General features: G+C 53.2%; 1 protein-coding gene across 2 annotated transcripts; it reads right to left on the bottom strand.

Annotated features, from left to right (window-relative positions):
* Positions 1–73: 73 nt before the first annotated feature.
* On the bottom strand, positions 74–7,167 carry LOC120660995. Of its 2 annotated transcripts, none has more exons than XM_039939670.1 (9): positions 6,848–7,167; positions 4,258–6,195; positions 3,472–4,163; positions 2,094–3,153; positions 1,628–1,962; positions 1,363–1,554; positions 868–971; positions 442–533; positions 74–359 (listed from the first exon to the last, which is right to left on the bottom strand). In XM_039939670.1, the coding sequence occupies exons 1-9, from the start codon at positions 7,005–7,007 to the stop codon at positions 322–324; spliced, it is 4,611 nt and encodes a 1,536-aa protein (XP_039795604.1). In that variant the 5' UTR covers positions 7,008–7,167; the 3' UTR covers positions 74–321. The 2 variants fall into 2 exon arrangements, with proteins under 2 accessions (XP_039795604.1, XP_039795605.1); XM_039939671.1 differs by having other exon boundaries at positions 1,363–1,545.
* Positions 7,168–26,445: the final 19,278 nt, after the last annotated feature.

Here is a 26,445-nt window from a genome sequence, read left to right as displayed (position 1 = left end):
CGTTCGCGTATAAGCGACGCGCTGCTGGTGCTCGCGGTGCCAAACAGAGCCTATCTCCTTGCACAAAGAATAGTGCAACCGAAACAAAGTATTTGTGAACAAACCGAAACTATGTACAACAACAATTGTTGCCGCAGTTGCCTGATAATACAAGAATGTTCTTCTACATAGTTAAACGAGTGAATGGTGTGACCAGCTTATATACATGCTGCTGACAGAAGCCAAGTGGCAATGCTGAAGAAAGACAGCAGCATATAACCAATAGTTCGTCAAATGGAAATTCATCTGGAACCCCCTTTTTCTTAATAAAAAAAAAGAAACTCATCTGAAACCACGTTGTGGAATATGGACTGGACAAACTGCAAAGGAAACAACATTGTAAGTGGTAGCACCTTGCATAGTAAAGTTGATCGACTAGGATATTGATGGATTGAAGATTACTTTCAGATAGGTTAGAGGAGCATTTTCGGGAAAAGATTTCTCTATGGTCCAAAGCGTAATTGGATAGTAAGATCTTTTCCAAGTTCTCTCCCCTGCAAATCAGAGAAGACCATGTCATTAGCAGCCTTAAGGAAAAATGAGAAGTATAATCAAATAAACAAAGCAGTAAAGAGATGCCGCCATTTTCTCAGTTACATCAGAGTGCTAATCAATTCATTTATGCAAATTGAATCATCCCATGAGCCCCCTTACGTTGAGCTCTACAGGAAGGTAAGTGTAAATTTATGTAAACTTGCAAGAATGGCAAAAAGGAAGCTGTGGCTCCTGAGCTTTGCCTTGCCAAATCAGACATCACATCAAGATAACATATTTCAATAACAGACCTAGGCTAATAGGGGATTCTGTAATTTTAAGATAGACACATACCGAGCCCATGACGGAATCAATTTCCTTCTTCGTCTTGATTCTTCTTTAAGTTCAAAATCATCATCTTCATCATCAGAATCTTTATATGGAGTCATCATGTAAGACTACAAAAGTTCAACAAACCGCGGAGCAGAGAATTCATAATTAGAATCTTCATCAACACCGAAGTGAAATAACACAATTATGAATCAAAATAGCCAAGTTTGGCTATCCACATCATTTTCCACATCCAAAAATTAAGGTGCAGTGTGTGCATTGCGGCATTTTGCACAGCTTCTAAGATCTATGGCCTCAGATTAAAAAAAGAAATTCAGTGCAATATCTTCCAGATACTTACTTTAAGATGTTATAAGCAATACCTTGAATTTGAAGTGACCAGTCTAAAAAAACCCTACATGCTTGTTGGATACTTACAGGCAAGCCCCCTCACTGCCCCCCCCCCCCCCCCCAACACACCCACACACAGATGAAGTAACATTAGTCTACAGAACTTACCTCTTCAAGACTCTGGTGGATATTTTCCTGAGATTGAGAACCAAAACTTGCAGGTCTCTCATCAGCTGCCACAACCTTTTCATTACTACTTTTAGTGGCATTATCTCCGAGGCGTGTCATTTCATTAGGTTTCACTTGGCCTTTCACAGATTCAGCCAAATTCTTCGGCAACTTCTTGTTATCCTGCAATGACTAAAATACTTCATAATAAATATATATCTTAAATAACACTTGGATAGAGATCGAGCATATAGCTTTTACTCACAAAAGCTTTTGGGTGAGAATCTTTCTCACTGTCGGCATGCCTTCTTTCCATAGGCTGCTTCTGTTGTTTTCGAGCTTCTTCAACGCATTTCCTTTTTCTCTCTTTTTCCCTCCTTCCCTCCTCATCCCTCTGCCTCTTTCTAGTCGCTACATCAACATCTCTTTTCTTCTTTTGTTCCTCTTCCTGTTTTTGCTTTAAGTCTTTCTCCTGCTTCAATTTCTCACGCTCTAGTTTTGCGGCTGCTTTGCGCATTTCACGCTCATTTTGTTTCTTTTCTTCAAGACGTTTTGCAGCTTCAGCTGCCTCAAGTGCCTTCACTCTAACATCCTTTTTCACTACAAGACAAAGTCATTTGTAGAGGCCTTTTGTGAGAACCACTCAAATAAATAACTCAAAGGATCATTTGCCAAATAGCTTTAGCAATTAAATAAATGTTAAATAGTGTAAGTAAAAAAATAAGACATACCACATACTGCTGTGTTTTGCACCTTTTGTTTTACAAGAGGTATAAAAGATGCCACATTTGCAACAATATTGCAAGGCTTAGAGTGTTTGCCAGTATTTGTTTCACTCATGTGTCTTGCTTCTGTCTTGCTTAATCTGTTACGGAGAGAATGAGATATTTTTCCTCCTTTCTTTACTAAAGAAGCATAACTTTCTTTGGGCTTCTTGTTATCACCATCATTCCTGAGACCTGGAAGATGATTGAGTTCACCACTGCAAGTTTCTGTGGTGAAGTCTGTGTCACTTGTATCCATGATACCTATGGAACAAGCGGCAAAATTCCCAGTGTTTTGACATAATCCAGTGATATCCTGAAATACTTTTCTGCCCGATTGCCTCTGGACACCTACAGATCCAGGTATTATGTCTTGGTACTCATTTTCTTCTGCAATGTCACTGTCTTCATCAATTCGGAAGCATGAAAGTTCTGGGATTGAACCCATATGCTCGGAAACAGATCCAATTTTCCCTGAAAGTTTCCCCAGACTATACTTTTCAACTGCAGGGGTCAACTGATTTTCACTACTCTCATGTTTGTCGCTATCATTTGAAGACCACGAGGCTACAACATCAGAAGTAAAAAAGGAACCATTATGTCCCAATCCACATGAACCAAAAACATCTGTTATTCTTCCATCAATACTTTCATTGTGTCGTTTTTCATCATAACTAAAGGTAGCAAAATCAAAGCTCTCGAACTGTGGCATTGTATCATTACAGTCCACAGATTCATCATCTTTTTGTCTTGGTATGGAGGAATCAGATAGCAAAGGTCCAGTTAGATCTTCACTTCTAAGTTTCCTATCAACTTCTATGCCAGAGCCATAACTTAATTTCTCATGAGCAAATACAACTGGAGCAGATGCCTGTTTATCATGTTGTTCCGATCCATAACTCGGAAATATATGTATTGAATCAGTGGCAGAATTAGACAATATTTCATCCATCTTAAGAGCCATTTGCTGATGTTCCACACTGGAATCAGAAACACTTAGGTCCTCACCTTGTAAGTAAGGATTTTCCTGCCAACAAAGAAGAAAAGTTGTCAACGCTCTGGAATTCACGAACATATTCAGAAAACTGTAAGTTAGATTTCAGACCGAACATTGCAAAACTCTACCATCTAAAAATGTAGCAAATGAAATTCAGTTACCCAACAAGGCAACAGGCCTAACAATATCTTTAAGAATCAGCCACAAACCAAATTTCCACTTAGATAAAACTGAAACCATCCAATTCTCTTAACTTGCACTTGGTTGGGTAATCCGAAGAATAGTCTTTTGGATTGATATTTTCACAATTTCAGAATGAAAGAGTTGGAACACTTGCTGAACACGTACCTCTGGCATGCAGAGCTCCATGTTATCAAGTGCAATATCACAGCTTGTAGGCAAAGGAGTTGTAGCGACATCCAAAATATTTTGTAACTGTGATTGATAGTTTTGGAGGTCCATTTCTTCAACTGCAATCTTGCTGCTGATACCGCAACCAAAATGAGGTGATAAAGCCTTCACACTAGAAGACTTGCCGAGGGCAACCTCGGATAAGCTGGACCTATTTCTTAATTCAGGAATAGAATTCCTATTTTTTTGAACATCACTTGCACCTGACATCTTGCAGCTCATGGTATCATTCTTTGTCTCAGACTTGAGAGGCATGAACTCACCAGATCCTGAATTCCTTAAGAAGTAACGACCTGAAGGTTGTGATTTCCCTGAGAAATTTTCTGCAGTTACCACATGGGTGCCAATGACATCTTGGTGGTTCGGAGACAATGGTTTCGTGTCATAAGAACTGGGAAGTGCAATGTCTTGACATTTTATTCGTTTTCTCTTGGATGATGTACCCCCATTTATCTGAACACCATCTGCAACTGACCTCTTCTGAGCACTTCTTCTGTCCTCTTGCTTATTGCTCTTCTCGCACGATTCTGAAGTACATTCAGATTTTCTTTTCTCAACACTCTCAGCTGTCCATGAATTAGCATTTATTTGCACATCATCCTCAGCATGAGGGGTCTCTTGTTCTTTTCCTGAAAGATTGCAAGTTACGTAAGAATATATCAGAGTGCCAGTTGCTAGGGAAAAAAAAGAAGGATAATGATTTACAAGGAGCAATCATGATACCTTGTCGCAGGAATTCATTGCATTTTTCTGATAAAACCACACTGTTCCTTTCTCTTCCATGCATTTCTCTGGGTCTTTGAGATGAATTACTGGGCATAACTTTCAGAACCACAGACTCATTTTTTCTGTTATCAGCAGAACCACCATACGATTTGCTGGTCTGAGCATCATCACCCAACTCTCCTGAATAACAGTTGACCGAGTCAGATACTGGGTTTTCTTTGAGCATCTCATTTTCCATGTCCAGAGGACCATGGCCTAATGGAGTTTCGGCATCTGGAATACTCCCATTCAATTCCAAAGATGGTCTGACCGATAAATATGGTTCCTGAGATAACTCATTATCTGCAGATCTAAAGTTATTCACAGCAGTGCAACCATCGGAATAATTGTCATTAGTTTGTATTCTATAAGATAAGAAGCTTGATTGACAAACATCATTGGAATTAAAATTTTCAGTTGGAAGCAGTTCTAGACTTAAAGCAGACCTCCCATGGGGGCATCGGCTATTTCTGTCATTTATTGGCAAATTTGAAAGCTGTCCATGCCCATCCTCCCCTAACAAACTGTTTGGTGATGTTCCTGATGATGCATGAGCCCCAAACCTTGAGCCAGATAGCTTGGTAGATATCTGCAAATGTCCACTGTATGGAGGTGAGAATTGAGAATTGGAACTCGGCAGTTTTTCAGTATCCTCAATAGCCTGCAATGTATCATTTGTGAGCAGCGGGTTGACCACAGAACAAGGCCTTTGAGAACAATTGGTTTCATCACTATTTGATGTATCCATTTCAAGTGGTCGGCTGACTCTGGGGCATGCTGTTCCCAATGAATTGGTTTCAGGAACATCGCCAGAATCCTTTTGAAGCGATGGTTCACCAATAGAATCCGGTGCTTCAGCAGGGCACATCAGAGATGGTTTCTTATTTGGAGAATGCATACCAGTGGGCTCAGGATGGCCACATTCTAAAGCATATTTGTAATGATGCTCCACTGGTGCAACGTCAGGGTTCAAATGTCCCCACCTAACATGATCAAGCAACAACTTGCCCACCGAATGAAGTCCCTGAGAACTGGTAGAAGATGGGTTTTCACTTGAAGGAATTCTACCAGCAATATCAAGATGGTCACTTTTAACACCAGATTCCTGTTGCTGGCCTGTTTGTTCACTAGTATCATCCACACAAACTGATTCAACGCCATCAAATTGAAGTTTTTTTGGCTCAACCAACATGGGAGTTTCAGGAACTCGGTGGCACACATTATCTGTAAAGCTTGGCTTAGAGAGATCTGGAAGTTGCACACTAAATGAATCTCTAACAGAAGGTTTGTTACTGACCCCAATGTCACTATTAGAAGAGATAACTTTTCTCTCTACTATCTGTGGTGGGAAACCATCTGACTGAACTCCTTCATTTTCAAGATTGTCACCACACTTCAAGGAGTTAATTGATCTCCCCTGAATGGCACAAAAACCACTACCCTGACCTGGAGCTGATGACGTTGTTTCAGCATTGTTTGCAACATCATCACATGGTATGGATGATGATGATGCATTAGCTCTGTTTGACCCCAAAGTCCCAAGGTTAGACTTACGCATGCCATCAAGGCTTCCACTCTTTGCAGCCTGATTCTTTTCATGTAGACGATCTTCAATATGCCTTTGCCTTGACCTGGAACGCTGAATCCTTGAAAACATTTTGGCTGCGGTACAAGTCTCAGAAATGTCCTGGTTAAGTGAATTATGATCTTGCTGCTCCTCTTCATGTTGGCTAGTATCCAGAGCAGTACAATTGGTGTCTGTGTAGGCACATTCATTTGGAACCTCCGAATTTCTGGACAAAGTGCTAGGAACAGCTAGAGGCAGGAAGACACTCCTATTGACTGCTGGTGTTGTAATATGTCTTCCAGTGAGAACAATTGGTTTGCCATTCAGCTCTACACATAAATGGATTACTTCAGTATATGAATAAAAAGAAAGATGATAGCAACGCACAGAAAGGATCATGAAACAATATTTACAGCAAAACGGTTAGATATGACATACGAACATTCAACAATGATTCTGGTACTTGTGTAACCTGTAGGTAGTCTGACATTTCAAAAAGAACAAACAGAGTATAATTGTTTATTTTTCTTTCATTTAGTTGCAAATTTTATTGCTTGTTGAATTATTAAAATTTCAGTATACTGCAACAACAAAATATGGCATGCATATTTAGCTATGTTATTGTTCTGATATAGTCATGACAGCAGGAAACATTCTGTAAAACTAAGTAATCTCCAACCACATTGTTTTCCTTAGGCAATTACCGGCTACCGCCCCCATGATTGTTTTGACACCACACCACGAACGTTCTCCGATTTAACAAATGCTAGCACTAGAAATGCTCCACAACCAACCGTAGGGCAATCTAAGCTCAAATCACCACTAACCACTAACCCTTCAAGTCGAAGTACGCAATCTCTATCCGAATCGAAATCAGCCCCAATCGGCCAAGCGAATCCACCCCGCTCCGCTCACGAACCACCCGAATCCGCGGCACTGACGTGGGGACGGAAGAGAAAGGGAGGGGGAGGGGGAGCGCACCTTGGGCCAGGGTGGCGGAAGGAAGGAGCCATTCTGGGGGGCTGTGGCCGGCGGCGAGGAGGCGGCGGGCGAGGGTCTGGGAGTAGGAGTCGACCTGCTGCTGCACCTGAGCGGCCAGCCAGTCCCCGCGCTCGAAGGCCTGCATGAACAGCTGCTCCATGGCGTACCGGCTCGGCTCTCGCGGAGGTCGCCGCGTGGCCGCCTAGGGTTTGGGCATGGAGGTGGGAGAGGAACGGCTAGTGCCGCGGTGTGCCGGTGTGGAGACGGAGGGCTCGAAAATTTTGAATCGCAGAATCGGGCAGGAGGGCGGCCGGGGCCAGATCTGTGTGGGGGCAGTGAGGTCACCACGCAGCCGAGGAGGAGCGGCGATGACCGCTTCGGGGGCGGGATCAGTGATCTGTGATCCGACGGCCTGGAATTCCGAATGGCTCGATGCCTCGATCTGTCTCGTGCCGCGCGCGGAGGGTGCCTGGTGGGTCCCACCTGTCAGTGATGCGAACGGACGGAGGAGAAACTTTTCGTCTTTTTAAATTTTTACCCCCATCCTGCTCATCCCCCCGCCACCCCGCCGCGCCTACCACTGCTGCCGACGGACCCCGCCGTCCTCATCCTGCTCGCTCACTCGGCCGCCCTCATCTCGGTCTAGCAGTCCGCCGGGGTCGCGGAGCGCCTCCACAACAAGACGGCCCATCACCAGGGGTGGTAACGGGCTATAATGCTTTCTTCATAATTTTATTTGATCTTTAATTTTTTTAGTTTAAAATTATATGAGATAAAATTAAAATTCGATCCTTTTAGAATTCAATCTTTAAATTATCTATGCTGAAAATTAAGACCTTTTACCACGCCTACTCGTCATGGGCACCGCCGGATTCATCAGCAAACGTAGCGGCAAAATGGTGATGCTTTTAGTGTGTTTGAGGAGTCCAGTGATTGGATCCTGATGCTCTGTTGGCTGTTGCCCTGTTGGGTTATGACTTATGAGATGCAGTCCTTGACTCCTTGTAAAGATGACCCTGCGGCTGCAGCCTCCAGTGAAGAGGTTGTCCGGCTCCGAGGTCGTCTTCTCTGCCGCGCTGCCCTTCGCGAGTTCACATCACATGATCTTTCTTTTTTGAGTTAGTTGAGTGATTGATTAAATGTTGATCCGGTTCCCCTTCGTTTCCTTGGTCTTGTTGCTTGCAATGTCAGATTAGGCAACTTCGGATATTTCTATCTTTGCGAGAGAAGTACCAAAAGCATTTCATCAGTTCATGATTCTGCGACAAGGTTTCACCCTATGGCAGGAGATGTCTCGTTGAAGAATTTGGCTATATTTTTTTTTTGAGAAAGAATTTAGCTATATGAGATGTTGGAGCAGCGGCTGGGAGATATATACGGGATAGAACGGGCCGGAAAGTTTACAGGCCAAAATGAGGCCCGTTTAGATGAAAAATTCCAAAGAGTGGTCCATTTTCAAAAAGTTTTGAAATTTTGGGTGCATCTAAACAAGAGCTTGCTAAAGATATGGTCGTGTTTGGTTTATTCTAGAAATCCTAGAATACGTTTCCCGAGAAGAGAATCTTGCTCGTATGAAGTATTAAATGAAGTATGTTTACAAAACCTTTACAGGGATTGATGTAACTTTTCGCGACGAATCTAATGACGGTAATTAATCGATGATTGGCTACAGTGATGATACAGTAGCCATCATCTAATCACGTGACCAAAGAATTCATTAGATTCTTCAGGGTTCCTAGCACATGGGTTCTGGAGTTAGTTTTGTAAACTGATTTTGTTTAACACCTCTAATGGACGGTCAAAGTCCATTCTAGAAACTTGTAGGCACTATCCAAACAAGGCCATTGAAAGAAATAGACATCATCATTCATATGGCTGCGACAGTTAACTTAAGAGAAAGGTCGTGGCTTGCATTTATCTAAAAAAACATTAGTCTATGATGCTCACGTTGTTGCCTCTAATCATAAGTGCAGATACGATACGACAAAGCGTTGGCGATAAGCACTATGGGTGTACTAAAGCATATTATCGAAATCGCATGCATCACGAATTCACGATGCGCAAATCTAGAGCTCCTCCTCCTTGGGTCAACTAGTGAGATCTGAAGTTGGCATCAGCTCACTTAAATCCAGCAAAAAGGATTTTGTCGTGGTGCTGCAAACCACGGCCGGGTGGCGGAAGGCACCCGCCCTAGCCCAGAGGGTGTGTACTCAGGGGGTAGCTCGTCTTAGATCGATCTCCCTTCAGAACACAAGAAACACAGCAGGATTTAGAGTGGTTCGGGCCGCCGGAGCGTAATACCCTACATCCACTGTGTGTTGTATTGCCTTCCCACAAGCGTGAGGAGGTGCGAGAGCTTGAGTCTGTATGGATCTTTTTGTGCACAGCGAGCGCCTCCCTTTTATATCTCAAGGGGGCGCGTACACAGTCGTTGGATCCCCGACAGGTGGGTCCAACGATGTAGTATAACCTAACGCACTGTTCATGCATTATGGCGTCGCAGGCAAAGGAGATCTTTCTCTTGGATTCCCTCGCCTGCTCCCGGAGCCCTTCGTCCATCATGTCCTAGCGTCGTCTTGTCAGGTCAGGCCCGTCGCAGCTAGTGACACCGCCCGTCACATTGCTTAAGCGGGCGGTGTAGCTTGCGGCGTAGGCGGCATGATGGAAAAGTGCCGTGCTGTCGTATCCGTTTAATGCTACAGGCAGGCTCTGCGCGGGCGCGGCTCAGGCGGCTGCACTGTGCTCCTTGGTAATACGCGGCGCGCAGCGGGGCCTGACAAAAGGCTGTCTTGTGTACCACAGCGGCAGAGCACGCCTTGTCTATCGCATTAAATGCGGTAGGTGGGCGAGTCTTCCTCCGGAAGGCTCGCGCACGATCCCACGCCTCCGGGACACGTGGCGGCTTCGGACCCCTACACGGTGAGGGGAGTCCGGACGGGCGTAGGAGGTCCCGGACCCCTCTGGGGGTCCGAGGCTTCGGCGGTCAGCTTGGAGCTTCCCTTCCATGGAGACACGTGGCGCCACCGGACCCATCCTCAGGCGGGGAACGGTCCGGGGCCGTTGGCCTGGTGAGGGAAAAGCCTGGCCTGTGGGGCCTGGCTACTCCGTCTCTCCCGCGCAGCTACGGATAACTACGCGGGTCCTGCTTTGCTGCAGTAAGAGTGGGTATCCCTGTTGCAGGGTACCGACAGTGGCCCCCGGGCCCACCTTGGGGGAGGTACGAGCCCACAGGTGGGGCCACTTCTGCGATTTGGTACTATATAGCTTGAAGCTCCTTTCTGCAGGTCTTGACCGGCTTTGACTACCCATTGGGTTGGTTGCTGCCTCATCACGTCGCAACGGATTACTGACTAAGGGCCCCACGATAAGCGGTTCACTTAGTCACACGCGCGACGTTTGGCATTGTTGCGGCCGGAGTAAACGGATCATTTACCACCGGCGCAGCTCCCGAAAAGCTCGGCCACGCCTATGATTAATGCGCGCACGTCAGCTCGGCTTCCGCCTTGCTTCACGCGCGCGGGCGACGGTTCGGATCCCGCCTTTTCGCACCCCCGTTGATTACCCACCCTCCCTGACAGGTGGGCCTGGGCCCCTCACGTCATGGACTGGGCGGCTAACTCCTGGTGCGAGCGTCGCTTGAGTTCCGGCGACGGTTCCGGGGCGCGCTGGTTGAGACAGGCTTTATAACGGGGCATACCGTATCCTATGGTTGCTTTCCCGCATTCGTCTTCTTCCTCCAGCCTTTGCGCCCCTTTGCCTCCGAGCCTTCCTTGACCTTCTCTCCCCCCTACACAGGCTCCTTCCTCGCCCGTCAGGAGATGGCATCCCTTGTTCATCCCCGTCGCTTCCAGACCGAGGGAGAGCTGAACACAGTGCGCCGCCTGCTCGGGTGGAGCGCTCAGGAGACCGGCTGGGGGGTGCGAGCAGGCTCGGTTCCCCTTGGCAACCTCCGCGCCGGGGAGTTCGTGCTATTTACCTCGCACGTCTCCGCCGGCGTGGGGCTGCCGATTTCTTCATTCTTGCTGCTGCTGCTGGAAGACTTCGGCCTCCAGCTTCAGCATCTGACGCCCCACTCCCTCCTCCTGGCGTCCATCTTTGTGCATTTATGCGAGATGTTCGTAGGAGTGCGTCCCTGCGTCATCCTCTTCCGCTACTTCTTCATCCTGGTGAAGTCCGGAAGGAGCAAGGACGAAGTGGGAGGGTACTACTTCCAGATAAGGAGCGACCTGCCGACTCCTTACATTCCGGGCCTTGCTGGCGGAAGGTGGGAGGAGTGGCGCAGGGATTGGGTGGTTGCCACCACCGAAGCCAACGAGCGCCTTGTCCTGCCGACCGCGGGGCCCGCCTCCGACAAAGCGTCCTGGAGGGCCAAGCCATCGCTGCAGCCGGAGTTCGACTCCGTGCTGGATAAGATCAGGTCACTGGCAGGGAGCGGCCTCACCTCGTGGCACGTGCTCGGCGACTTCGTGAAGCGCCGGATCGCCCCCCTGAAGCAGCGGCCGCGACCGGCGTGGAGCTTCACCGGCCTCAACGATTGCAGCAGGACCCACCGCGGGGAGGGAAGCGACCTGACCCAGGAGGCCTTGGAGGTCCTGGTGCGGAACGTGACGGGAGACACCTTCATCGCAGAGAATCTGATCCTCCCGCAGAGCATAGTCCCCCTCTGCGAGGACCCAGCGAGGGTGGCGGTGCTGGCCACCCTGCCAACCCTGGACGACGGGGGACTGGCCCCGCGGCAGACCGGGGGTGACCCGAACCGTGGGCTCCGGATCCCTGGCTCGTCCGGGGATCAGGCTACGCTAAGCGCTGCAGGGTCCGGTGCCACTACGAAGGGGAAACAGGCCGCGGCTGCGGCCGGCTCCAGCCGGGCCCAGAGCAGCTCCGGTGCGTCGTCAGGGGACGTAGGCCGGCGGAGGCTACTCCGGGGCGACGGGACCCTGGTGTCGGAGCCCGCCGCGAAGCGCCAGAGGTCTTCCGAGGGCGCAGGCCAGGGTAGCTCCCGGGCTGCTGGCCCCCACGGGTCCTCTGGTGTAACTGGACCACCACCATCGCCGCCGAAGAATTCATCGCGCCGGCAGCAAGAGCGGCCGCAGCAGGAGCAGCCGCAGGAGCAGCGGCAGCAGGCACGCGGACGGCAGCAGCAGCAACAGGAGCGACCCCGGGTTGCACCCATGCCGCAGCCGCAGGTACAGCAGCAACGGGCGCAGGCCCGGGTTACGCCTGTATCGCAGCTGCAGGGGCAACAACAGCAACAGCAACAGCAGCAGCTGCAAGAGAAGAGGCCCGGGCTCCGGGGACGCTGGGTCCCCGGTTCTGCTGGGTTAGTGTCATCTTGCTCTCCTCCCTTGCGCCGGTGTTCTGTTTTTTTTGTGTTGACGGCTTTTCTGCTTTGCTACCAGGGCTTCCCGCCCCAGCGGTTCTTCTACCACCGTTGGCACATCAGCAGGTGCCCGGGCGGCAGGGGAGGCGCCGGAGCTGGGCCCGACGGCGCCCGACTCGGCGGCAGCGGGGGCGCCGGAGCTGGGCCCGGCCGTGCCCGACTCGGCGGCAGGGGAGGCGCCGGAGCTGGGCCCGACGGCGCCCGACTCGGCGGCAGCGGAGGCGCCGGAGCTGGGCCCGGCCGCGCCCAACTCGGCGGCAGCGGCGGCGCCGGAGCTGGGCCCGGCCGCGCCCGACTCGGCGGCAGCGGAGGCGCCGGAGCTGGGCCCGGCCGCGCCCGACTCGGCGGCAGCGGAGGCGCCGGAGCTGGGCCCGGCCGCGCCTGACTCGGCGGCAGCGGAAGCGCCGGAGCTGGGCCCGGCCGCGCCCGACTCGGCGGCAGTGGAAGCGCCGGAGACAAGTGCCGCAAGCGGAAGCCCCTACCTCCAGCTCCGGTCCTGTTGCGGAGGAAGAGTTGGAGGTGGTGTTTGGCAGGCGGCTCCTGCAGCTCCAATCCCCGGAGGAGGATACGACCCCGCTTCCTCAGGTGCTGTTGCGAGTTCGGCGTTCGATTGAGGAGGCAACCTCCTCCGCCGAGGTGGCCTTCCGGCGGGAGTGGTCTGCGCTGGAGAGCGAGCGTCAGCGCCTCTCCGACTGGCACACCCGCCTGGAGGCGCACACGAAGGCTGAAGCGTCCCACGCCGCGGAAACTCGGTCAAAGCTCAAGGCGGACCAAGCGGCCTACCGAGTCAACCTTAAGAAGGTGTTTGACCGAGAGCTTGCAGTGTCAAGCCGAGAGAAATCCTTGGCGCAGCGGGAGCAGGACTTCACCCTGGAGGTTGTTGGGTTTGCTGCTCAGCGGTCCGACCTCGAGGCTCACCTCGCAGCCCAGCAATCAGAGCTGGAGACTCGCAGCGAGGACCTCGAGGTCCGGAGGCAGGAGCTCGACGTCTTCTCTGCGACTCTGCGGGGATGGCGTGAACAACTGCAGGAGAGAGCCCGCCAGCTGACTGCCGACGAGGCGGACTTGGAGGAGGACCGGAAGTCTCTTGCCAAGCGGGAAGCTCACGCCACCGCCATAGAGAAGGAGCTTGAGCGCCAGCGAGAGTCGCTCAAGAAGCGGAAGGTATACGCGGAGCAGAAGGAGACCAAGCTGGAGGAGCGGTCCCGCGGACTCGAGGAGAGGTCCCGCGAGCTCGAGGAGAGGTCCCGCGAGGTGGAGGTGGCCAAGGCGGCCTTGGACACCCGGGTGCAGGAGGCTGTCCGGGAGGCGGTCCAGAAGCACCAGGAAGACCAGCGCGCTGGAGCCCAGCGGATCGCTGACTGGGCGGCCGAAGCGAGCCTCGCACTGGTGCCATTTGGAATGAGCCCGATCCAGGTGGCGGAGCCGCCAGCTTCGATAGCTGACGCCCTCCCAGTGTTGAGCTCCGCTTCGGATAGGCTCCAGCGCCTGGGGCCAGTCCTTACTGGACAGCTTGAAAACGAGGGCCGCGAGCTGATCCGGATGGTGGCGGAGCACATCCTGACCTGTCTCCGGAGCCACGACCCGGCCATCTCGCTGGCGCCCGTGGTCGATGGCCCTGTAGCAGAGACGGAGGCCGCCGCTCGGGACAGCGTGCGGGAGGTCGTTGACTTCGTCGCCGCCTACTTCAAGCGAGAGCCTGCGGACCCTTAGGCTGGGGATTGTATCTTTTTTCTTTTGCATTATGTAACAAACATTGTATCAGTTGAAAGTTTTTGAAATAGAAGAAACTTCAACTTAGCTGTTTGGCGGTTGTTGATTTGCGGTATGCGGCACCCCGGCGCCCTGGCCCCCTGGCGGATAGGTTCAGTTGTCTGGACCTGTCTGCCACCTTGGGCATAGGTGTCACATAGCTTGCAAGGCGAGCAAGCGCCTTGTTCCCTGCGTAGTATACAGGAGTACAGAGAGAAGAATCAAATTTGCTTATATGGTAGCAATGATACTGCAACTTAGCTATTTGACGCATGCAGAATCCATCCATGATGTGTGGGACAAAGCGGATGCCTGGGCCCCCTGGGAGAGAGACTCAGCTGCTGTGAGTCTGTCTACCACCGAGATTGGCTCTTATCCTGCATGAAAGCTTTGAAGCAGATACTCGGCCCCCCTGGTAGATAGGCTCAATGGTTTGAGACTGTCTACCACCGGCCAGGTTTGAACCTGTGTACCACCTCAAAGTTATAGCTTAGAGCAGACCCGCGGGGCTCATTCCTGACCAATCCCAGGCTTGGTACCAGGTCTAGGACTCTAGATGCGCAGGTCCAGGTAGCTCTGTGCTTGTTACAGAGTGGGGGAGTGCGTAGGCTTAGGGTCGGAACCAGGCTAAGGCGCTACGCAGGGCTCCGGACCACTCCAGGAAACAGTACGATCTTTCCGGACCTGGCTTCTTCGTCCTAGACCCTTCGCAGCAGTGGGTGAGGTCACTTTGCTGTGCTCGATCCTTTGAGATATGGTGCTGGACACGCCGTGTTGGACTTAGGAAGCCAGCTCTTGATCTGGGACGAGGTCCGGGCCCCCAATTACCCGGCTCCAGGTACTAGAGTACTCGTTACAGGGTGGTGGAGAGTGCAGGCTTTTGGGTACGGAACCAGCTAAGCGGCTACACTGGGCTCCGAACCACCCCAGGAAACAAGTACCCGCTCCCCAGAGTAGGTCCTTAGGGGTCCGGACCCCGCTCCTGCAGCAAGAGGGTCCGGACCTGTACGGTAGTCCAGCAGCTCAATGCAGATCTTAGTTGCAGCAACAAGAGTAGAGGTCCCGCGGGGGTTAGAAAAAAGCGAAAATTACGAGAATCGAAATGCGTAATTTAACTTTGACACAAAGACAGAATTAGGAAAAAATCTTTCCTTTGCAATCTCGATGTACATGGCTTGCGCGATGGATGTCAGAGGCCGGGTTTATGAGGTCGGACCTCTACCGCTCTGAGCCGCGCGTTAGCCGCTAGTGCGATGGATGCCAGAGGTCGGGTTTACGAGGGTGGCCCTCAACCGCTCCGGGCCGCACGCTAACTCTATCTTATTACAAAGGAAAGGTTATCTCCCTGCTCTGCCTAGGTGTAAAACTTACGCAGATGCTCTATGTTCCACGGGTTGGGCAGCGGTACTCCGTCTTCTGTGGCGAGGCGAACGCATCCGGGCCGGCATACCTCTGTAACCTTGAAAGGCCCCTCCCAGCTGGGGGAGAGTTTGTGGAGCCCCGCTCGGTTCAGGATCCGTCTGAGGACGAGGTCGCCAGCCCGGAGCTCCCTACTGTGCACGAACCGTTGACGGTAGCGCCGGAGCGCCTGGTTGTAGCGTGCATTTCGGATCGCTGCTCGCCACCTTCGCTCGTCAACGAAGTCCACGTCGTCGCACCGCAGCTGCTCCTGCATGGATTCGTCAAAGGCCTGGACCCGTGGTGAGCCCAGGTGAATTTCTGGGGGAAGGCATGCTTCAGCCCCGTAGACCAGGAAGAACGGAGTCTCCCCGGTGGCTCGGCTGGGTGTGGTCCGGTTGCCCCATAGTACACATGGAAGCTCGTCAACCCATTTGGCACCATGCTTTTTCAAGCAGTTGTAGGTGCGGGTCTTGAGTCCCCTGAGGATCTCTGCATTCGCTCTCTCAACCTGTCCATTGCTACGGGGATGTGCCACGGACGCAAAGCATAGCTGGATGCCAATGTCCTCACAGTACTCTTGGAAAAGTCTGCTTTTGAATTGGGTCCCGTTGTCCGCGATGATGCGGTTTGGGACGCCAAATCTGCACACAATGGACCTGAGGAATGCGACTGCTGATTTCTTAGTAATATTCACCACAGGAGTAACCTCCGGCCACTTAGTGAACTTGTCGATGGCAACATAGAGGAACCGGTACCCGCCGACAGCCCGGGGGAAAGGCCCCAGGATATCCACACCCCACACAGCAAATGGCCATGAGGGCGGAATCATCTGTAGAGCTTGAGCTGGGGTGTGTATTTGCTTTGCATGGAACTGGCATGCTTTGCAGGACCTTACCAGCTCAGCCGCATCCTGGAGTGCTGTTGGCCAGTAGAAGCCGTGCCGAAAGGCCTTGCCAACAAGCGTGCGAGAGGAGGAATGACTTCCGCACTCGCCTCCATGGATCTCCGCAAGCAGTTCGCGGCCCTCTCCCTGGGAAATGCATCGCATGAGGACTCCGTTGGCGCCACGGCGGTAGAGATCCCCTTCTACCACCGCGTAGCGTTTAGCCAATCGGACTATGCGCTCAGCGGACACATCGTCATCAGGGAGGATGTTATCTTTCAGGTAGTCCCGGATCTCGGAGATCCATGCATCGGGAGCTCCCAAAGCAGATAGGGGTGGTTCTGTGAGGACAACAGGCTCCTCAACAGAACACACAGCCCTAGTTGGGCACCATAGGTGGAATACTGCCGGGACCGCTAGCTTCGAGGTGCCAGCTTGATTCCCGTCACCCGGCTCGGGAGGCTGGGCGGTAGGTTTCAGCAGCCGTCTTTCAAAGACACCCTCAGGCACAGAAGCCCAGGTAGATGCTCTCGCAGAGAGATCATCTGCTGCTGAGTTGTGCTCGCGGGGAACGTGTTGTAGTTCCAAAGCGTCGAAGTCCTTCTCGAGCTTCCTCACGTGTATGAGGTATGCCGCGAGCTGGGGATTATTGCAGTTGCAATCCCCTCGGACCTGCTTAATGATTAGCTGGGAGTCCCCCTTCACCAGAAGCTGCCGGACCCCCAATGAGAGGGCTTGGGTCAGGCCGAAGATCAGAGCCTCGTATTCCGCCATGTTGTTGGTGGCCTTGAACTCAAGGTGCACCATGTACTTCAGCTGATCTTCGTTTGGGTCGATGAGGACCACACCAGCTCCGGCCCACTTCTCGCGGGCGGACCCATCAAAGAAGAGTGTCCAGTGAGGCTCGGTGAAGGCTGGTGTCCTGATTTCCGGCTCCGGGGGTCCAACATTTATGGCCGGACCTCCAGGGTTGCTTGGGGAAGGAGTCCACTCCGCTATGAAATCAGCCAGGATCTGGCTTTTGACCGCATGGCGTGGCTGGAATTCCAGTTGGAACTCTGCCAGCTCTGCTGCCCACTTGGCGATATTGCCTGTGGCGTTGGAATTGTGTAGGATCGCTCTTAATGGGTAAGAGGTCACTACAACAACTCGGTGTGCTTGAAAGTAGTGGCGCAGTTTCCTGGACGCAACAAGTATTGCATAGATAAGCTTATGCGTCTCAAGATACCTGGCCTTTGCCTCGTGGAGGACTTCACTGACGTAGTAGACTGGCTTTTGGACGGTCCGAATCCTAGTTCCTGGGTCCGGTTCGCCCTTGTCCACCGCATCTGTCCCTTGGGCCCCCAGTGGTTCTGGGCTCCCAATGGGATGAGGCTCCTCCGGACCTGCCTGTGCGGGGCCCGGACCTTCAAGCTGGGGTGAGGCTGACGGGCCCCCGTGTCCGGGGTCCGGCTCACCATCCTCGGCCAAGAGGACCTTGGTGCTCCCCTGGCGGGTTTGCTCCATCCTTTCGGCGACCAGCACCATGCTGACCGCCTCCGCAGATGCAGCAAGATACAGAAACAACGGCTCACCGGGTTCTGGTGCCACCAATACTGGCAGCGAGGTGAGGTGCTGCTTCAGCTCCTGGAAGGCCTGTTCAGCCTCTTCGGTCCATGAAAATGGACCGGACCTCCTCAACAGCTTGAAGAAGGGAAGGGCCCTCTCAGCCAGCCTCGATATGAAGCGGCTAAGAGCAGCGAGGGATCCAGTAAGCTTCTGGACGTCCTTGATGCGGCCAGGAGGCCTCATTGCTTCGATCGCCTTGATCTTGGCTGGGTTTGCCTCGATGCCTCGATGCGAGACCAGGAAACCCAGCAGCTTCCCTGCTGAGACGCCGAAGATGCACTTCTCTGGGTTCAGCTTCGTGCGGGTGGCGCGAAGACGGTCGAAGACGAGGGACAGGTCCTCCACTAGTGTTGATCCTACCCTAGTCTTGACCACAATGTCATCGACATAAACCTCAACAATATCTCTAATTAGATTACAGAAGGTTTTGTTCATGGCTCGCACAAACGTGGGTAAGGCATTCCTTAGACCATACGGCATGACAATGTAGCAATAAAGCCCATCTACTGTTACAAAGGCAGTATGCTTCCTATCCTCTCTAGACATCTGAATCTGGTGGAAACCAGAGTATGCATCTAGGAAAGACAAAAGATCACACCCGGAGGTGGAGTCCACGATCTGATCGATACGCGGAAGAGGGTAGGGGTCTCTTGGACATGCCTTGTTGAGGCTGGTGTAGTCGATGCACATCCGGAGCTTCCCGTTGGCTTTTGGGACGACGACCGGATTGGCCAACCACTCGGGATGGTGGACCTCCTCGATGAAGCCAGCGTGTAGGAGCTTGTGGACTTCTTCGCGGATGAAGTTCTGCCGCTCCACAGACTGCTTCCGAGGTTTTTGGCGCACCGGCGTGGCGTCGGGGTAGATCCTCAGATTGTGCTCGATCACTTCCCTGGGGATCCCGGGCATCTGCGACGGTTCCCAGGCGAACACGTCGACATTTGCCCGGAGGAAAGCGATGAGCGCGTCTTCCTATTTCTCCTCCAGGTTCCCCGCGATGCGGGTGGTCCTGGTGGCGTCTGCCCCAATCTGTACCGACTTCACGGGAACTTGGTCCGGATCAGATGGTTGGACCTTGGGAGCCTTTGCAGGCGCCCTGGGTTGCGAGGTGGACGGATCCTCCTCGGGGCGTGCAGCCTCTGCCGCCAGAGTGTGCAGTCTCTCAACTGCAGCAACGGCAGCGGTGCGGTCGCCCTGCACGGTGAGGACTCCGGCAGGGGAAGGCATCTTCAAGACCAAATACCCATAGTGGGCAATGGCCATGAAGCGGTAGAGTGCCGGTCGGCCAATGATAGCGTTGAACGGGAGGTTCACCTCCGCAACATCGAACATGACGCTTTCTGTGCGGAAGTTCTCCTCGGTCCCGAACGTGACCGGCAATGTGATGCTCCCCAGGGGGAACACCGGATGTGGGCCCACCCCGGAGAATGGGCGAGAGGGAGTCAGCTTGGACTCTGGGATCTGCAGCTGCTTAAATGCTGCATAACTGATGACGTTGAGGCCAGCCCCACCGTCAATCAGCACGTGGTAGAGCCTCACGTTGGATATGACAGGAGCCGTGACTAAAGGTAGCACACCAGCTCCAGCCATATTCTCCGGGCAGTCGGATGGCCCGAAAGAGATGGTGGTGTTCATCCACCTCTGGTGCGGCGCCGCCCTCGGGACCCCCGGCTTCGCCGAAAGGACCTCCCGGCGAAGGGTCTTCACGTCCCGCCGGGAGACAAGCTCCCAGCTCCCGCCATACATCACGTACAGCTTCTTGCGGCGGTCGCCGTTGTCGGAATCGGAGTCGTCGTTGTGATAGACGCCCTTCAGCTCTCGAGCGGGGGATTGGTACCCCAGCTCCTTCTCCCCGGCTGCGGCCCTGCTGTCAGAGGCCTTCTCCTTGCCGGCCCGCTGGCGAGGAGGGGGTGAGTCATCCTTAGAGGACTGCTCCCGCCGCCCACTGACCCGTTTCGCGAGCTTTTGGATCTCGCGGCAGTCAGCAGCGCTGTGGCGAGCGGTGGGATGCACTGGGCATGAACCTCCGCTCCCACCTTGCGGGCGAGGGCGTTTGCCGTGTGTATTCTGGCCCCCAGCCGCTGCCGCCGCAGCCGGCGCCGCTGGTGGCGCTGCTGCTGCAACGACTGGTCCGCCAGAATGCGGCTCCCCACGACCCCGGCTCTTCTTCTTCTTCTTGCCACCGCCCTGAGCGGTAGCGCTGGAGCCACCAGCCTTGGTGTCTCCGTCTTGGGGGGCTGAGTGCCATGCACGGCCCTCGGCGGCCCTGGCACACTTGTCTGCCAGGGAGAAAAGCGTAGTGACGCTTTCCACCTCGTGCGTCGCCAGCTTCTCGAGCATCTTCTCATCACGCACCCCCTGACGGAAAGCAGTAATAATAGATGCATCTGAGATACGAGGAATGGTACCCCGTACCTTAGTGAAGCGCGAGATGAAAGCCCGAAGCGTTTCCCCGGGTTTTTGCCTCACGGCGTGAAGGTGTGCCTCCACACCATGCTGCTGGTAGGCGCTGGCGAAGTTCGCTGTGAACCTTGCACAGAGCTCTTCCCAGGACTGGATCGTCCCAGGTGTGAGGTTCATGAGCCAGGTCCGGGCTGGCCCGGACAAGGCTACATGAAAGTAGCTTGCCATGACGGCGCCGTTGCCACCAGCTGCTGTGATGGCAGTAACGTACACCTGCAGGAATTCCGACGGGTTAGTAGTACCGTCGTACTTTTCCGGCAAGTGGGGGCGGAACTTGGGTGGCCACGCCACGGCGCGGAGGTGCTCCGCAAGCGCAGCACAGCCCACCCCGGCCACCGGTGCCCCTGGCTGAATCCGGGCGTTCACCGGAGGCCTGGGTGCCGCCGCGTCCAGATCGACATTGAGGTTGCGTCCCTCAATGTTGAGACGGCGCTCTCGCGCCCTCTCGACAGCGATGCGGGCATCCTCCCCCGCGCGCCGGCGGTTGAGCTCCGCCCGCAAGTCTTCTGTTCGTGCACCCCTCACGGTGGGGGAGCGCACAGATGCCGACGCACCGCCCTGACGCTGGTGGTAAGGTACCACCGCGTTGCCAGGCGGAGGTCGTTGCCCAGTCTTTGCAGAACTGGGGGAGGCCTGAGCCAGGTGGAGGAGACGGTCGACGTCGTCTCGCCACTGCCTCAGGGCGTCTGGCGAGGCTGCCTCAGCCGGAGGGTTGCGAAGCAACTCCCTAGCCGCGGCTAGAGCTCCGCCGCTCGCAGTCTGTGAGGGGGCCCTTGATGGGCGCCCTGACTCTTGCCGGCGGGCGGCTCGCGCCGCCGCCAACGGTGGCTGCTCCACAGGCACGGTTGCCCCTGGAGCAGTAACGCGAGGGGCGTGTGGCGTGGAGGACGCCACCCCCTCCGTCATCTCCACGTCGTCCACACGAACCATGGGGACAAAGCGGATGATGAAAATGCGACGAGCTAGCTGCCCCTACCTGGCGCGCCAAATGTCGTGGTGCTGCAAACCACGGCCGGGTGGCGGAAGGCACCCGCCCTAGCCCAGAGGGTGTGTACTCAGGGGGTAGCTCGTCTTAGATCGATCTCCCTTCAGAACACAAGAAACACAGCAGGATTTAGAGTGGTTCGGGCCGCCGGAGCGTAATACCCTACATCCACTGTGTGTTGTATTGCCTTCCCACAAGCGTGAGGAGGTGCGAGAGCTTGAGTCTGTATGGATCTTTTTGTGCACAGCGAGCGCCTCCCTTTTATATCTCAAGGGGGCGCGTACACAGTCGTTGGATCCCCGACAGGTGGGTCCAACGATGTAGTATAACCTAACGCACTGTTCATGCATTATGGCGTCGCAGGCAAAGGAGATCTTTCTCTTGGATTCCCTCGCCTGCTCCCGGAGCCCTTCGTCCATCATGTCCTAGCGTCGTCTTGTCAGGTCAGGCCCGTCGCAGCTAGTGACACCGCCCGTCACATTGCTTAAGCGGGCGGTGTAGCTTGCGGCGTAGGCGGCATGATGGAAAAGTGCCGTGCTGTCGTATCCGTTTAATGCTACAGGCAGGCTCTGCGCGGGCGCGGCTCAGGCGGCTGCACTGTGCTCCTTGGTAATACGCGGCGCGCAGCGGGGCCTGACAAAAGGCTGTCTTGTGTACCACAGCGGCAGAGCACGCCTTGTCTATCGCATTAAATGCGGTAGGTGGGCGAGTCTTCCTCCGGAAGGCTCGCGCACGATCCCACGCCTCCGGGACACGTGGCGGCTTCGGACCCCTACACGGTGAGGGGAGTCCGGACGGGCGTAGGAGGTCCCGGACCCCTCTGGGGGTCCGAGGCTTCGGCGGTCAGCTTGGAGCTTCCCTTCCATGGAGACACGTGGCGCCACCGGACCCATCCTCAGGCGGGGAACGGTCCGGGGCCGTTGGCCTGGTGAGGGAAAAGCCTGGCCTGTGGGGCCTGGCTACTCCGTCTCTCCCGCGCAGCTACGGATAACTACGCGGGTCCTGCTTTGCTGCAGTAAGAGTGGGTATCCCTGTTGCAGGGTACCGACAGATTTCTTCCTAAATTAGAGAATTGTTTCCCAATTCGAGCTTATGTTTTTTTTTTTTTGCGAGAAAGGAATCAGGGATCATGCTAGAGAAGCCACTTCACCCGTACAGGAGCAATGATGGAAAGTAAAGTATATTCAAGGCATGCCACAAAAGCATCTCGCGTGTTAACACGCGGCTTCCCGACCCCCGCGTCGCTCAACAGGCGACACGGGGGCGACCACGCGCCGCCCCCCGCCGCAGGCCGCCTCCGGTGGCCGTCGCCATCGCCGGTGACCGGCCGGCCGGCGACGGCAGCCCGCGGCCGAGCCGAAGTCAGCTCGGCTCGCCCCTCCCCCCTCTCCTCTTCCTTTCGAGCTGTCCTCCCCGTTGCCCTCCGCCGGCCTCCAAACCTCGGCTCAACGCCCCTCCACCGGCTGTCGGGGCCTATTCCGGCTTCTCAATCGCCGGATCCGGCGTTCCCCGAGCCGGATCTGCCGCTTGGCGCTCTGATGCCACCGCCGCTTGGGTGGGCGCGGTCTGCCGCCGTCCCCTGTGGCCGGAGCTCTAGGCCGTGCCGCCTCCGCTCGTGTGGTGCCTGGGCTCGGCCTGCTCGTGGCTTTGCCACCGCTCGCTCCGGCGGCCTGGGCCTTTGGCCGCGTTGCGCTGCCCCTTACGGTCGATACCAAGAAAGTAGTTTCCTTGGGAGAAGAGGTAGTTCAGGGTGCTTTGCGGGCGGGGACCGCGGCCATGGTCGCGATGGCGCTGCCGCTGCCGCCGCCGCCGCCGCCGTCTTAGGAGCGTCGCCTCCTGTGGTGCTCACTCTGCGTGGAGGCTGGGTGCCGGCTGCCGGCAGCTGGCCTCTGGCGCCCATGGGCTGCTCTTCTCGGTGGCTTGCCAGCGGACTCTGTGACAGAACCGCCAAATTAAAACTCTAATTTAGCGTAATGGCCATCATTTGAACACATCGGGCGCATTAGCTTAACGGCTTAATTTGGCGATACTTTCTCAACCCACAGCCCAATCGAAACAACACCGGTAGTCCCACGCGATGTTGGGCGCAGATGGCACAAGCACAAGAAAATACTTAAAATACGAGAGTGATCACGACACGAGATATTTAATTTTTACAAGTTGAGTTCAAATACATAAATAATTTACAAGGCTAACTTTTACAATGGATATGACTCAAGTAGAAAATAAAGATCCTACAACTACTCTAGCTTACATCAGTTCTGATCCATCAAGACCGGTCGGACCGGTGCTCCCAACCGGTTGAAACGGTCAGCACTACCTGTCGACCCTACCGGTCAGACCGGTCTGCGCAAAACAGAGAGACTGCACACTCAGCCCAAGTGTACAACTCGACAAAGCCCTAGCCTAAGAGTCTCTCTCCACCACTTCACACCCCTCTGCATCTCTGCGGATAAATTTAACGCAGCAGGGGCAGAAATCGACGTCCGGGTGTCCTGAAATAATAATTGTGGCAACAAACCCTGAGTATACTAATACGAGGGTTACCCGACCAGTGGGTATAACTTAGCCCATATATCTAGACATGCAAAGCTTTCTGGCTGGTGGTTAATTTGCATAAAAAGCTTCTAAAATAAGTCTTTATTTTTTCACTTTTAGCTCCAAATTTAATATACAACAAATCATTAACTAGTATTTGCACCTGCTAAGCAAATCATGACAAACATGGGATAATAATTCATGATAATCATTTCCAATCATCACTTAAAATTCCATATAGCATTACTACGATGCGGTGCTGCGATCAAGGTGCTCATATCCGAGAGCGACTGACGGCGAATCGATCCGATTTAACCTTGCAAGGTGGACCTAACCAACACGGCACGCAAAAGCCCAGTCGGACCCCACACACCAACCTTTCCCCTCCTCGCCTCGAACTACAGGAACCAGCCCAACGACATATGGTCAGCCGAGCTCAACGTGAGACCACCAAAAATAAACATATGCATCCCAATTCTCCGCGACTATTCGACTCGCCCCAGGAGTTGGGTGCGGGTTCCTATACTTTCGAAGCAAAGCAGTACTCGGCTTACCGGTTTCGACTACCTCCTACTCCCGGTATGTGGTTAGTACTGTTCAATCTCAATCACAGGGCCAGACAACGAACGGTCCTTAACCGACACAGACGGGGCTAACTTTTCCCCGCCCGGTGTCCAAGTTCTTTTCCTTTCTTACCTAATTCAATATTCCATAAATTCAAAATAACTAAATACCCTATATCTCGCGAGTGACCCGAAATCATTCGTCTTCTACCGAGTCCTATTAAGCATAGCATTCCTATCATCCTCTACATACTAGTATAACTCGAGGAAACCTAGGGATCATACAACTAGGGTTCCAAACAATTCCTGAACCTAATGCACAAGTAATAGAAACATAAATATCGGTGTCATAATTTGAAATAAAAAGATATGCACCGGGGCTTGCCTTGCGCCTGCTGCTCAACACTGGGGTGAGTGGGGCCTTGGGCCAACTCCCCACGATCCTCTTGCTGCGGGGCTTGCCCCTGGGGCTCCTGTGGCTCCGCAACCACGTCGTATACGACCTCATCTGCCGCGGCTGCTATACGTATGCATATGCATATGACATGAGAAATGTATGCATGATTTCATAAAAGTTACAAGTAACCAATAGCCAAATTAAATTCTAACTATTTGCACCAACTAACCCTAATTGAACCATGTCAGCTCTGCTAGCACCGGTCAGACCGGTCCACCCGACCGGTCAGACCGGTCCTACTCAACCTACCGTGACACCGGTCAGACCGGTCCCTCCGACCGGTCAAACCAGTCCTAGCCAGACCAGAATCTAGGAACCTTGGTGCAGCGGAAATCGCTCACCAACGCCAAATACCTTCTAGGATCTAGTTCAGGGGTTCATGTGGATGCTTTTGACCAGAGGATATCACCAAAAAATCTTCTAGAATAAGAGATCGATTCCTATCAAGCAAAATACCTTGAGAGAAGCTTTCCCCCGTGGAGAGCTTGAATCCACAGCACCCAAGGGGAGGAATCGAGGAGATGAAGCTTCCCCACGCCAATTTGATCCGTTCTAAGCCTTGGAATCAAATGGAGGGGGAGGTTTTGGGCTCTAGGGTTTGGGGAGAACATGGGAGGGGGAGAGCTCGGGAGGGCGAGCTGAGAGAGCTGGGAAGGGTGAGTGGGTCGTTGGGAGTGAGAGAGAGATTTTAAATGCTGTGGGGCCCAAAACGGCTGACATCAGTCAGACCGGTTGCCGAGACCGGTCAGACCGGTCCGGCCGAGGCTGACAGGAGATGTTTTGATTTTGTGCTTTGCCGTGTGAGTTTAAAAATAATGACTTTAATTAAATTAATTACCAAGGATTAACACCTGGGTGTTACAGTCTCTCCTGTGTGGCGTCGTTTCTCGACCTTCGGCTCTCAGGAGGGATGGGGGTGTGGCGAAAGCCATTGGTCTGCTCGCGGACAAATGACGACGACGTCCTCGAGCGCCGTTTACCTTGTTGAAGGTATCATTCTTTGTCCCTCCTCCCTCCTGTCCGGTGAGCTGTCCGGGTGAAAGCCTTGACCTTCGGTCGGATGACGACACTACTATAAAAACATTGATTTGTCCTAGTTGAGAAACCCCTGTTGTCCCGGTTTCCCATCCGGGAACGCCAGTCAGTTCCCTTTTGTCCCGGGTCTGGCAACCGGGACAAAAGAGGACCTTTTGTCCCGGTTGGTAACACCAACCGGGACAAAAGGTGCTGCCAGCGGCCACGTGGCTGGCGCACCCTTTTGTCCCGGTTGGTGTTACCAACCGGGACAAAAGGTCCCTTTTTTTTCTTGTTTTCCTTTTCTCAATTCTTTTTCTATTTCAATTATATTTTTTCATTTCAATTAAACTTATGTATTGGAATTCAGTGTGTATGATCTCCACTAATATATACATATATATATAGTTACTTATATAATATTTGTCATAGATAGTTTTCATATATAAATTAATTCACTTATATATATATATATGTATACACATATCTATACATGTAAATTCCTTTACATATGAAAATGTCTAAGACTAATATTATATAAATATATATATACA

The sequence above is a fragment of the Panicum virgatum genome, chromosome 2N, assembly GCF_016808335.1.
Source record: "Panicum virgatum strain AP13 chromosome 2N, P.virgatum_v5, whole genome shotgun sequence".
Taxonomy (NCBI): Eukaryota; Viridiplantae; Streptophyta; class Magnoliopsida; order Poales; family Poaceae; genus Panicum; species Panicum virgatum.
This window is presented reverse-complemented; position numbering and strand designations above follow the sequence as displayed.